The sequence below is a fragment of the Desmodus rotundus genome, chromosome 6 (assembly GCF_022682495.2).
Source record: "Desmodus rotundus isolate HL8 chromosome 6, HLdesRot8A.1, whole genome shotgun sequence".
Classification (NCBI taxonomy): domain Eukaryota; kingdom Metazoa; phylum Chordata; class Mammalia; order Chiroptera; family Phyllostomidae; genus Desmodus; species Desmodus rotundus.
Genome location: NC_071392.1, coordinates 159,255,922 through 159,269,904, shown reverse-complemented (window position 1 = coordinate 159,269,904; position 13,983 = coordinate 159,255,922). Strand labels below are relative to the sequence as shown.

General features: G+C 62.5%; 1 protein-coding gene across 7 annotated transcripts in view; it reads right to left on the bottom strand.

Moving 5' to 3' along the window:
- Window positions 1-13,983, bottom strand: part of MAD1L1 (mitotic arrest deficient 1 like 1) — a 176,071-nt gene that overhangs the window by 19,620 nt on the left and 142,468 nt on the right. For all 7 annotated transcript variants that reach the window (XM_053926021.2, XM_053926019.2, XM_053926018.2 and 4 more), the window contains one exon: window positions 10,226-10,430. In XM_053926021.2, the coding sequence (XP_053781996.1) occupies window positions 10,226-10,430 (205 nt within the window). The remainder of the gene's footprint in view (window positions 1-10,225; window positions 10,431-13,983) is intronic.

Below are 13,983 nucleotides of genomic sequence, written 5' to 3'. Positions count from 1 at the left end.
ACCCTGCAGGGCTGTGATGCCCACCTGCCTGTTGGAAATGCACAAAGCTCCTCCCCCCCGCCTCTGTCTCCTCAGCGCCTGTCAGGAGGCCGGCCTCGTGCCGGAGACGGGGACCACGCTGGCCAGTGGCTTAGACTCAGCTCGCCTGGGCATGAAGGTCAGGGTAGACAGCGTGACTTAGCCAGGACACAGGTCACCCGGGACAGCCGCCTCTCGGCAGTGGGACCAGTCTCCAGAGCAAAGCCAGCAGGGGACTGGGCCGCCCTCGGGCCACAGGCCTCATGGCTTCCTGAGGCCCAGAAGGCCAACCCGAAACCAAACCTGAGACTGGACGTGGGGACAAGTGACAAAGCAAGGGCGACCCCAGTGACAGCACCGGGCTGCTGGCTGAGCTGTGGAAGACAGCACTGCCAGCTGCTATGAACAGCCCCAAAGGAGCAGCAGGCAGGGTGGGGTCAAGGTGCCTGTGACAGGCAGAGGGAACATGTGACCGTGTATAGAAGGTCCGGCGGAAAGACACACCGTGAGGACCACTCCAGCCACGAGCCTGGAGCACGAGGCCACACAACAGCTGTCCGGGGTGAGGTGCTGGGTCTGGAGGGGGCGAGGAGGCAAAATGTGACCCTCACACCTGAAGGACGCCGGGGGCGTGAAGTTAGTGTATTCTGAGTGGTCCCTGAAGCAGGCAAAGACCAAGAGGGGACTTGCCTCTGTGTGGGCCCGGCCCTGGGGGTAGCCACGTGTCGGCGGCAGAGACCTTTCTGTCCTGTGCAGGCTGGACCCCAGATGGAGCATCAGGTGGCAGGGAGCCCACGGAGGTGCTGCCGGGTGCCTGCCTGGGCCACAGTCCCCGAGGTCGGCCGTGCTCCTGGGCCTCCAAGCTGGCAGCGGGGGCTGCAGGCTTTGCTTGGGCCCAAAGCTGGGCTGCACTTCCACAATTCCTGGGCTGAATTATTCATGCCTTGTGACTCCTAAACTATTTCAGTTTTACATTTTTAAATATTTAATAATTAGGCATGAAATATTCATACTATTTTATTAGCAGCTGTGGGAGGTGGCACTGCAAGCCTGTGACTGGTCTGTGCCCGGGTCCCAGCTGGCCCGAGGCCCCAGACCCCAAGCACAGGTGTCCTGCTGGGCCACCTTGGAGGCCTTGCTCCGTCCCAAATGTAAGCTCAGGGGGGAGCCTGGGTGGCTGGCAGCAGAGGGGCACACGGCCCGTCTGTCGAGACCTGCGCCAGTCGGGCAGCCTCCAGTCCCCAGCTCCCCTACACAGCACGCAGGGCATGGCGGGCACGTCCCCAGCTGCTAGCTCCAGCGACAGGTGGATGCTGCTGTCCCCTTGCCAGAGCCTTCTGCCACCCATGGGGATGACTTTGCACGAACAGCCTGAAGCCGCAGGACCCTGAGCCGCGGCCTCCATTACGAGCCTGTGCCCCCTGGGGGGTGGAAATTGCACGTTTCACACCAGAGAGAAGACGCTCGCCCTGGGGGGGGTGACATGCAGACGAGCAGCGTGTGCCCACGGCCAAGCTGCCTGGCAGACACCGCCTGGGCGAGCTTGTCGCCCGCTCTCCAAGAGGGGCATCTGTGTGATTAACGGCTCACTCCGCAAACAGCTTGTCACCTTGCACAAAAATGGTCTGAAAAGACACCAGCAATTACAGCCCACCAGATTATGGGGTGGGAGAGTCCTGGGGTGACAGGCGGGCACTGATGTGACATCATATTCTCAGGAAGGCTCCCTCCCCTACCACTGAGAACAGAGAGCAGCCGAAGCCCCAGAGGACGGCTGTCCCTGAGCCTAACTGGGTGCCAGGCTCCCGGTCCCGCTGGCCCTTTTGGGAGTGATGGGCCAGCTGGGCCTTGGTGGAAGGCCACCACCTGCCCCTCGTCTGGGCCTCTGGCAAATGTGGGGACAGGCCAGCCAGGGAGCAGAGAAGCCAGACACTGCAGCCAGGCCTTCAGGTGGGACCGGCCCCCCCAGGCCCCGGGGCAGCATCAGCAGTACTGTGAGGGCCCAGCCCTGCACACCAGGCGCCACTGGGGCCCCTCTGGACCCCTGAGTGTGGTGTCTTCACAGAACTCACTGTCTCTCACTTTTTTCACTCAGTTCTCTGTCGGGTTGTTTACCGGCCACTTCTTCCATGAGGCGGGGACCGGCCCACGTGGAAGGGTCTGGAGACGCTCGTGCAGTGACCTGTCGCTCACGTCACGACCACCCTGTGAAGTGGCACTGCCTCCACCTCCACTTCAGAGGGGCACTGAGGACCGGAGTCGCAGCCGAGGGACTTGGGCACGGCTCGCACACCCGCCGAGCCACGCCGCCAGGAGAGGCACACCGCAGACCCCGAGACACACCCAGGGAACCAACAGGCTGCGGGACTGCGGAGATGCTCTGGGCCGGGGCGTGGTGAAGGGGGGCTGTGGCTCTGGGCTGCGCGGGGAGCGCCATTCGTTTCTGACATGGCTTCCAGGAACCTGGTGCCCTCGAAGGCGCATCCCTCCCTCTTGGAAGAGGGAAGCCTTTTCAGAGCTCATCTTTTATTGACAGAGCCGTTTTTGAGTCAGTCTGCCTGCTTTTCTGCAAGACAGGAGTTTTAACCGCTCTCTCCCCCCTCCTCTGAGACAGCAGTCTATTAAAACTGCTAATGCGCGCAGCAGTGGCGGCCCGAAGCACGGTGACTCCTGCAGACGCGGCAGACGAAGGGAGAGGACCCTGAATGGGTTTGGCAGCTGCAGCAGCCTGTGGGGGAAGGGCCTGGGAGGGGGAAGACTGAAGAGGTACTCGGGGTCTGGGACCCAGCCCTGAGGCCTCAGAGGGTGAGGGCCCCTTACCCAGGTAGACCCAGGCCTGGGAGTCCACCTCCCTGGAGGGTGTGGTGGGGAGGAGTGAACAAGTTGAAAGGGCACAGCACACCTGCTAGAGCTGGGAAGGGAACCGACCTTGGGGATGCTCTCTGGGGTGCAAGCATGTCGCTGTCAGGGACAAACTGCAGCAAGACCCCCGGCCCCTCTCTGGCCGGGACAGTAGCCCTGGTGTCCCCGGCTCCATCCAAGAGACACAGGCTAGTTCCAGCACATACGACCCGTGCACTGTTCACAACTCACAGTGGCCCAGGGAGGCCCCACCTGACCACACTGGACCCGATGCGCACAACCCACCCCAGCCAACGTCATGGCTGAGTGCAGTGAGGGCAGGGAGAAGCCCTGGCTGTGCGCCCAGACTGGCCCTGCTCCCGGAGCCCCTTCACAGCCCGAGGCGTGACCACCTGTCCCTCCCGCTGCTCCACCCCCATCCCCAACTCCTGGTCACCGGTGACAGTCAGAGGGAGGGAGTTCCTATTCCAGTCAGGCGACGAGTGACCAGGACGCAGACCCGGGAGGTAGCACCCCCTCCTGATGACCAGGACCCCGCACAGCTTCCTGAAGACAGGAGCCTGCAGGTGTGAGCAGCTCAGGGAGGCTGGGATGGCCCAGGCGGGCCCGACATCATTACAAGGTGGGCAGCAGACATGCAGGTGCCGCCCTCAGCTCACAGCACAGGGCCACAAGCCAAGGAACGGGCCGCCTCTGCACGTCCGACACAGCCAGGGCAGGGGCTCCCCCGGAGCCTCTGGGAGTAGGGTCCTGTCACGGCAGCCACAGGAAGCTGACATCAGCCCCTGGATTTCCAGATACGGCCACCCCACTGCCGGCGGCAGCAGCGTGCAGAGCAGATCCCAGGCTGGGACAGAGGCCCGTGTGCCTGCATCACCCAGGCTCAGCGGACAGTGACATCCAAGTCCCAGTCCCAGTGGAGGCCACCTTCCCACAAGGGGACACAGACATAATCACAGTTCAGACAGACGGCGGCACTCCAGAAGGCAGTTGGTGCACGGAGAAAGGGGCAGGGGCGGCCGTCAGTGGGGGAGTGGACAGCAGGGACTGGGTAACGAGGCTGCAGGACTCAAGTCCTCAAGGGACAGAGTCTGTACCCGAACTTGCACTACAGACAGATTTTCAGAAACCAGCACAGCGACTCCACAGGGGAGCCTTCTGCTGAACACTAGGAGCTCTGGGGCCTCTAGCTGGAGGCCAGTGAGCGCCCTCCCTGCGCCTTCGCAGACGGGAGGTCACGTGGCTCGGGGCCCACAGGCAAAGCTTCTGGGCACAGACGGAAACATCACCAAAACAACACACTTCTGCTTGTCAGAAAGCAAACAGCTGGTTAGAAACTGGACACAGGACTTTCACAGACGGTTCACCGAAGATGGCTGAATAGTGAACAAGCACATGGAGACCTGCTCGGTGTCACCAGTACCGGGTAAGGGCAGCCTCGGGGTGATGCCACGGCACACCCAGGACGGGCGGCAGATGCAGAGTGGGGCAGCCACTTTGGAAAACAATCGGGCACTTGTTAAAAACGCAGATGAGAATCGCCACACAACCTGGCACTTCCACCCACAGCCAAGAGAAAAGTGGCCCTACGCCCACACACCAACTTGTACTCAAACGCTCGCCGCCGTGCTGCTCTCAACAGGCAGGACAGGTCCACCAGCAGTGCCGTGTGTCCAAGGGGACGCCCCCAGTAACCCAGACAAGGGGGGACCGGCGCATGCCACCACACAGGTGAGCCACAGAGCCGACGCAGAGGCCCGCGCACTGGGCAGTCCCTTCCCGTGATGAGTCCAGAGGAGACAGCAGCAGGGACGAGGCAGACGGCGGCTGAGGGGCTGCGTGTGGGGCTGGGGTGACAGAGATGTGCTCAGAGCACAGTGTGGGGTGGCCGCTCAACGCGGTGTGTTACTGAAGCCACCGTGCACCAACTGCAGGAGAGACCCGGAGTCCACTTGGCTTTTTAAAAAGACTATCAGCAGTTTTAAGGTGCACCAGCTTGTCTTCCAGCCCCCCACCCCTGCCCCTGGTTGGGCTGGTAGCAGCTCTTGGTGAGCGAGCAATGCTGCTCTAACAGGTCACGAGTGCCACTGTGGGGAAGAGGAACACGCACATGCAACCCTGTCTCCCACCGAAGGCGCGGACTAGCCCCGGAGAGCATGCGCAGCTGGCTGACCGCAGCCCAGGGAGAGCCACAGGCCGCAGGCAGCTGCGGAGGAGCCTCGAGCTGCAGCGTCACCGAGGTGAGCTCCCTGAGGCAACCCTGGTGGGTGTGAGGACCCACGTGGGTGGTGGCCCGTGAGCGCACGGCCCCCCTCTCGCCCCCGTCTCCTTTGACCCCTGCCCCCCACGCCACCACACAGTGCTCAGGGCCCAACCTGAGCCCAGGGCCCCGATTTGGGGGGACGAGTAGAAACGGCGTCGAGCCCTTCACTTCAGTGTCCACACCTGCTGCTGGCATGTGGCACGGTACACACGCACCTCACACGCACACGTGCGCTCACGTGTCGCACACAGAGTTCAGCAAGGGCACAGGACTCAAGGTCAGCACGGAAAACCAGTGCCAGACGCTACCCTTTTCAGTGTGACACCCAGGCCCCTCCTCTCCACACTGATGTCCCGTCTGCAGGGAAAAGTGCTGTCTCTCCCCGGCCGGCCCGACGGCAGAGTGAGGTGTGCGTGGGTGCTGCTTGTCAGGCTGAGGAGGTGCCCACTGTTCCTAGCTCGCTGACAGACTCTGGACGCCAAACCTCCTCCGACCCTCTGCTCCCTCTTACGGATTCGATGAGGGCCACGCGGCTGATCGGACGCCCAGCCGGGCTGGCATTCCCGGCACAAACACAAAAATAACCCTATGGGCTTCACTTTGCTGTCTGCCATTGATTTTGAGACGAGGGTAGTATCCGCCTCATAAACGAGTCGCAAAGTCCTCTGCTGAGCTCTCAGAGCAGCCGGAGGAGGCTGGCTGTCCTTTCTGCATCTGGCAGGCCGCACCAGGGGGGCCATCCAGGCCGCAGGTTCCCGTCTGGAGGCTTCTGGGTACGGACCCCCTCGGTCAGCAGCCACGGGACTCAAGACCTGGGGAATGCCGCAGCCTGCAGCCTGCCTCCTGAGCTTGCTGTTGTCGTCTTTGTTTGCTGGGATGCAAAGGCACCTGACTCCTAGGCTCAGATGCCCTCTTGAGAGAAGCCCTCACTTCTTGCCCAGGAAAGAATCGAGAGAAATTCTGCTTTTCTCCTCTTCTCCACCCTTTACTGTCCCCGCCCCACTGCAGTCCCAGGAGTGCAGCTGTCCCAGTGCCCAGAGCCAGGGGGGACCTTCCTCCCCGCCCCGTGGCACGGTGACCCCAGAGAGGGTGCATCCACAGGGCCTTCCGCTCTGTGCCCCAGCTGGCGGTGGTCTGGGACGCAGGTGCAGTTGCGGGGAGTGTACAAACAGCAGGGTGAGTAAACCCTGGATTTCTGGCCAGAGGTCTGTGAGGGGCCCTCTGGGAGTGGAAAACGTCCAGAACTCAGGCAGAGGGAATTCTGCGGGACACACCCACACGGCGATGTGCACACCCCTAAACGCACCCCTGAGCTGGACGTGGGGTGGTCCGACCCCAATCAGCATGCTGAGGGCTGTGAGATTGGACCGTGCGTCAGGTCCTGCCTGGCACCCAGCTGCACCGAGAGAGGTCCTGCTGGGTGATGCCAAGCACAGTGAAGGCTTCTACACAGACCAACGCAGAAGCGCAGCCCTCGGGAGGCGGCGGCGGGAACTGCCGGCTGAGACCCACCAGCCGTCAGATGAACCTTCTGCAGGGAACTTCAGACAGACCCGGAAGCTCGCGACGCGACCGTCCAAGTCAGCAGAACACCACCAACCTCAAGCACCATGGGAAGAGCCAGGACAACGCCAACCTGCTAGGAAAACCATGGCCAAGGGGCACCAAACCCAGGACGGGGGGATGCGAGACTTTCTGACACTCTGGCTCCGGGAAGAAAGGGGAGCAACCGCAAGGCACAGGCTTAGCTCCTCCTCCTGGCCCAGCTCACCCTGGAGGAGGAGGGCTCCCGCACAGGCCCCGCCCCTCGGCCCGCAGTCGCGTGCCTCAGTCACAGACATGGAGACCACCCTGCGTCTGAGTCTGCGCCCCGGCCCTCCCTTCCGCATCTCACTCACAATACTGTTTTGCACAACCAGTGCCCTTCCATCAGAGGGAAATTACCCAAATGACCACCATGGCTGAGCCCTCAGAAACCACGGGGCCCGGTTAGTACAGGAACCAGGTGGATTTAAAAGTTCTGCAAGAAAGGAACCCCTGACCCAGAACTCCACACTCAGCAAAGATGTCCTTCAGAAAGGGGGACGAAAGAAAGATACGGACAGAGAAGGAAGCCTGACTGGAAGGAGGAGATGGAAGCCCCTCGGGCAGGAGGACGGGATCCCCGGGGCACCGTGGGCTCAGGAGCCCAGGGGAGCGGTGGGACCCTGCATGTCCAGGGGAGAGCCACCGCCTGGCTTGTCCGCTGACAGTCTTTCAAGTGCGTGTGACAGTCCAAAGCAGTAACTGGGACATTCCTGTGGTGGGACCTCTGGCCCCTGCGACTGCTGCAGGGTGGGGGTGTGGCGAGGAGCCTGCTTGGCGGCAGGGTCCTACCGCCCTGAGCAGCGGAAGGTTAGCTACAGCTGCACTGTGAGGAGTCCGGTACGTGCAGTGTAACCCTGAAGAGACTCTTTAAATGAAAGGCACCCAGAGAGACACAACAAGATACAAGGGGAATCAAAATGCAATACTAGGAAATGTCTGAATAATCTGAACAGCTTTAGAGAAAGGGAGGCGGAAATGAAATACAAACAGGGCACACCAAGCCAGCCCAACGGCAGGCCGAGACCCACAGGCACCGCCGGCCCCAGGGAGACAGGCGGTCTGAGACACCTTACAGAACGCACACCGCCGCAGGAGCACGCGGCACTTCCCGGCGTGAGAAGCCTGAGGTCACACAAAGCACGCTCTCCGAATAGGACGGAATTAACGAGGAATCAGCAACAGGAAGTTACCTGGAAAACCCCCAAACGCTGCAAAGTTAGAAACACACGTTGAAATAATGTGTATTTCATAGAGGCAATCTGAAACTTTTCGGGGTGAACAAAACGGAAAGTGCAACGCATCACCACTTGCGGGACGCAGCTCAAGCAGCACCCAGGTGGGGATTTACAGCACGGCACACTTACGTGAGAAGGCGAAAGAGATCTCAAATTCAGCCATCTGTCCTCCCACCTTGAGAAACTAGAACAAGAGCAAGATAAAGCCAAAGCAGGCAGAAGAAAGGAAACAACAAGAGGAGCAAACCAGTGAAATGGGAAACAGCATAACAATACTGGAAAATCAATGAGACCGGAAGGGAGGTCTTGGGAAAGGCTGATGACACAGACAACCTCCAGCAAAGCTGACGAAGACAAAAGCGCAAGGACACACAAGGCCGAGATTGGGAAGAAAGGAGGGGACGGCGACTCAACGGCGACGGTAACATGAGTGGGGGGAGGGCGCAGACACGTCTACCCCATAAATCTCACAACTCAGGCACCAAGGGCCGGCTCCTCAAAGACACACACCGACAGCTCTCGCAGATGAGAGAGGCCGGCGCCCTTGCTGTCTTAGCCCAGTTGGGCCGCCTCACACTGGTGGCTGGTAAACAACAGACGATTATTTCCCACAGCTGTGGGGGCTGCGAGACACGGCCATGGGGCCAGCCGGCCGTGTGGGGGTCTGGGGGGGACCCTCTTCCTGCTGCTCACCTGTGTCCTCATGCGGCCAGCGGGCGAGGGTGCTCTGGGGGCCCCTCTTCGAAGGGCGCTGATCCCTTTCATAGGGCTCTGCCCTCACGGCCCCGTCCCCTCCCAAAGGCCCCACTTCCTCACGGCATCTCCTTGGGGGTTAGGTTTGCACGCCTGGGTGTGGAGAGACGCCCACTTTTGGTCCATTCCTCCTACGAATGATGAAAATCCTTCCACGGCCCTGTCAGGCAGGCCCAGCGGGTTTCACTAGGGAACACTATAAAATGTTCAGAGAAGAAACAGCACCAACTGCACACAGTCTCCCCTCAAAAACAGAAGGAGAGGAATGCTTTCTGCTCGCTCCGCTCATTATGCTCCACGCACATCGGACCAGGGCAAGCACGGACGGAGGCGGCTGACCCACGTCGGCAGGTGAGGCCCAGCCACACACAAGAGGAGGAGTACCCCCAAAGCCAGGGGGCTCCAGTCCAGGAACGCAAGGCTGGCTCAACACTGGAGACTCTTGCCAACAACCCAGCACCCGACAGTCCCACAGAGAGAAGTCCTGGGTCTCATCAGCTGAGGCAGAGAAAGCGTCTGACGAAACCCAGCGGCAGACACGATCCACACACCCAACAGCCGACGGGGAGAAGGGGACTTCCTCGCCTTGACGAAGGGGTGTCTGCAAACCATCTACAGCGGCCAGCACTCCTCACGGTGAGGCCGGAGTGCTGTCCCCTGAGACAAGGAGTGGCCACGAGGCCACTGTCGCCCTTCCTGCCATGGAGCCCCAGCCTCCCGGCAGCCAGCACCGCATTGCCACGCCTGGCCGGCACCAGCGGCCTGCGCACAACGGCAGGCAGGCATGGCCCCCGGCCCACCCGGTGCTCATGCCATCCACGCAGGGCCTGGCTGTCCCACATGGTCCCTGTAGGGGCACGGCTGCTGGGACCCTCCTCAAGGGCTGCCCTGGGCCCCGAGCAGGCAGCACACTGGGCACTCTCCAGTGGAGAGGCCGCAGGGGGTACAGTGACTCTGGGAAAACAGGGACCCCAAGGGCCCCCTCCCTTGCGCCAGTGGACACGCTTTTCTCTGCACATTCTCAGTGGTGTTCTGAGGGCAGGGCCTGGAGGCTGTGAGGCTTCTAGTGAACTGATGCCAGCGATCCCGCCCCTGGAGACAATGCGCTCTGTCCCGGAGGTCACTGCCCGACTCAGAACAAGCAGCGCATGGGGCAGCGGTGGCAGGGCCTCTGTGCCAGGTCCCTGAGGCCTGTGCTGGGCACTCAGGCCCATGAAAGGGGCCCGTTTCCATGGAGTGCTGGATTGACTCACGATCGATGGGCACAGGTAAACCAGTAGAGGATACTAATTTGTTCTGGGGTCTCAGAAGACTTTGTTCGGCCAGTGGCTTCTCCACTGTGGCCTGAGTTACCCCCTGCTGCTCTGCAGACCTGGCCACCAGTCCTGCTGCCACCCCCCACCCCGCCTCCCCCTGTGGCCTAGTTGTCTGCACTGGTTGGGTAGATGAACAGAGAGACAGACACCTGAGCAGCCCCAGGGGCCGTCAAGGACGGGGAGGGTCCTACCTGTCATCTCCTTGGATGAGGGCAGACATGAAGTCTCCAGGTCGGCCGGCACAGGGCCACCTCTCTCCAGGGCGCTCACCAGCTTCCGCAGCCGCTCACACTCCTCCTGCAGCCGTGCCTGGTCCTGGCGGAGGCACTGCCGCGCCTCGCTGGCTGGGTTCGCGCTCAGGTGCAGCACCTTGGTCTTGCTCTGGTCGTAGTCGCCCTGCAGGAGCACAGGACAGGGGGGAGCTCAGCGTTGGGACAGAGACAGCAGATGGTGAGGAGCAGGGGAGCATCCCACGCCTGAACGTGGCGTGTGAGCCGGGACCCTCTCGGGGCAGAGCCGGGGCTGGCCCGACCCCCAGCCTCCTCTGGCCACAGGCCATGGTGCCGTCACACACCTCCAGGAGTTGCAAGGAATAAATGGGGAGACAGCAAAGAGCGGACCTCCCCCCATGCCTTTGCAACATTGTATATCCTTGGTACACGGGTTCCTCCTAGTAGTTCTACCTACCGAGTGTAAAAACAGACTGGGAGGGCCATCCCTTACACACTCTACTGTTGGACGGTCTGATGATGGGGACCTGCCAGCCTGCAGGGCCGCCCTCGGCAGGCCTCTCACCACCCTGGCTCACGGTCTTTAAGAGAGGGACCATGGATTAAAAGGATCCCCAATCACAGAAAACACGAGATCCGGCCTCCCACGCAGGCCCCAGTCACAACACACGCATCATGGAGACCTGCGGGCCCCACGTGCAGGCCAGTGCTGACACACTGCTGCGTGAGCCCCCCCAGCGCCTTGCTCTGTCCTGGGATCCGCGTGACTTTCGGTCCAGCCGCTTCCAGCCCCTCGGGCTCCAGCAGTTTCTGAGGCTTCCCTTGTCCCGGACGACTGGACCGGAAGGGATGCTATGCAGGGGTTTTGGAGAAGGTCCCCCTCCTGGGCCCCACCTGGTGCTCATGCCCAGGCAAGTGGGGCCACGGGTGTGGGGAGGAGGCCCCACGTTCCCCGGAGGGCACGGCTCCGGGCAGGACACCACTGTGCACGCTGACCGGGCCCAGGGGCTCACAGACGCTGTAAGCACAGGGTAGGTTCTCGGGTAGCCCCTGGCCCTCTGCCCCCGACAACCAGCGGGCCCACCACGCACCGCAGGCTCCCCGGCCTCCCGGGTCCTGCTGCCACCGGCTCTGAGCTTGTGTGCCACACCCAGGTGACTGCCTCCCCGCTCCCAGGTACCCAGCACAGCCACCCTTTTAGCTGGCTGCCCTGTGCCCCGGAGGGCACCCCCTGCAGACACGTCCGTCTCCCCACGGAGGCCGTGAGTGCCTCCAGGTGGAGACACTGTCCTATCCCCGTGGGGACATGGCAATGCTGTCCTGGCCCCTCGTGAGCCCCGAGCGGTGGCTGAGACACATGGGCTCTGGGTGGAGAAGCGAGGGGTGGGGGAAAGGTCTGCTGAAGATTCTTGGCGGAGACACGCTCGCCTGCCAGGTGACACAGAAGTCAGAGCCTCGCCAGCGTCCCAGCCACGGAAGAATCAGCCTCCGGTCACTCCCTTTGCTCCATGTGGCGCTATGGCGCCCAGCCTGACCCCGCTGTGAGACGAGGACAAGAAGGCCCCGGAAGCAGGAGCCTGGCTTGGACAGGGGCGTGGCGGGGCCTGCCCTCTGGGACCACTGGTTGGGCCCGGGCTGGTGCTGGGGCTCAGGAGGGCCGAGTCTCCAGGCTGCCCCCAAACGCTGCTCACGGGAGCAAGGGGCGTCTTCTAGTCCGCCAGCCCTGGGTCCCTGCGAGCCAGGCCAGCCCCGCGGGCCGTGAGGACGTCACCATGTGCCCTGTGAGCACGGCCTGTGGCAAGCCCATTCTGGACTGCATGCCGCCTCGCTGCTTTCCAGTTCTCGCTCAAACGGAAGGGCGAGCCAAAGGCAGAGGGCCAGTGCCACGCTCCAGCCTGCTCTGCTCCTGCCCGAGGACTGGCCTCCAATGCGGGAGCCCCACTTCCAGGACCAGCCCAGGACGTGACTGAAATGCACCCACAGGCGAAAGCTGCTCCCGCTCCCTGCTCTGCCCCTGAGAGTGAAGGGCAGAGGTGGGCCTGCCGATGGCAATGGGAGCGGAGGCCGAGCCCCCACCCCCACGAGCAGCCGCAGCGGAAAGCTCCTGACCACATCTCCGCAGTCCTCGGGAACTTGGGGGAGAGGGTCGCCTCCTGCCCACTGCCCCAGATGCCTCCAGGTGAGGTTCCCAGCTGTCTCTAAGCCAGCATGGTATGTGCGAGGCCCAGGCCCCAGCGCGTGCAGCATGCCCCTTGTGATGCACAGGAGCACAGACGGGCCTGTTCCTGCAGCCACACCAGGGGTCCAGTCCACAGGCCCACTGGCTGAAACCTGGGTGAACACACCCAGGAGGGACCAGCGGAGAGACCACCGGGAGGCAGATCAATGCTGTTTCGTGCCACAAAGTTCTGGGGGTTTTTGTCACCAAGCACCAGGAAACTGCTGCAAGCCCCCAGGGGAAGTTCCAAGAGAGGCGGGATGAGCACCGTGCTGGAGGCCACTGAGGGCCTCCTGGTCCCAACCACTGCGGGGCAGGCTTCTTGGGGGCCTGGGTCAGTGCCTTCAGGACTCTCCAAGGTCAGAACAGGGCAGGCGCCATGCTCCGGCCGCCCACTGCAGTGACAGGACCCTGTGCTGCTGTCCCTCCCAGGAGTGGACAGCATGCACGTGGCCTGCTGCAGGTCAGGGTGGGCACAGGGTGCCAGTTGCTGAAGGACGAATGACAGCCACTGACACGGACTGAGCCAGGACTCCTTCCCATGGGCTGGTGACGAGGTGAGGAGCAGGGGCCTCCCAGCACTGTCGCTGGCCCGCTGTGACGCAGGGGTGGGGCTGCTCTGAGCAGGTGAGCAGACAGAAGAGCCGGAGGCTCTGCTGAGCCAGCTGCAAGGACAGCTTCCAGGGACAGAGAGGAAATGGGGGATCTGCTGAAGGCGCGTCGCCTTGTCTGACCCCCGGCCCAGGAAACTGCTGAGAGGCGGTGAGAATCTGGAAAGAAAAAGCTCCGAACACCCTTTGAAGTGCGGGAGCCCGCTAACGAGTGCAGAGAAACACCTGGGCAGGGCCCACGCAGAGCCAGGCACGCGGTTCTGAGGAGACAGCGGTGGGGGTGCTGTCTCAAGTCCAGAGAAGGCACGGGGCTCGCCCAAGACCCCGGCACACGAGGGGCCGGCAGGGCCGGCGGGGAGGCCCCCAGCAGGCCCTGGCAGAGGCTTGCTGCTGCCCCCCCCTCACTCCCTGCAGCACGCATTTCTTTCTTTGCTCAGGTTCTGTGAAAGCCTGGGTCACAGGCTGTGTCCCTCTGCGTCCAGGACTACTGGACGAGCGTCCCGAGTCCGTGGGGACACGGTGGGTAGTGGGTGGCACCTGCTTCACCCCTGGTCATGTCCATGTCCTGCCTCTAACTTGCTGGTGCTCTAAAGCCTCCTGTGGTCACTGAGCCTCGGCTTCCTGCCTGCGCAAGACAGAGGCTGGAGACCTCGATCTTTAAGGAGCTTTCAGGCTCTGTGCTCAAAACACGTGGACAGAGGACAATCCCCAAGAGGCCCCTGCCTGGCCTGTGGCTGGACCTGCTGCAGAGCGACCACAGCTGTCCACGGGCCAGGCGAAGGAGACGCAGCCCCTGGCTGTGCCCCAAGGGGCAGGCGCCTGCCTCCCTGGGCCTCCTGCGCATACTAACAGACCCTGCTGGAGAGGCAGGGACGGGAAGAGAATTAAAA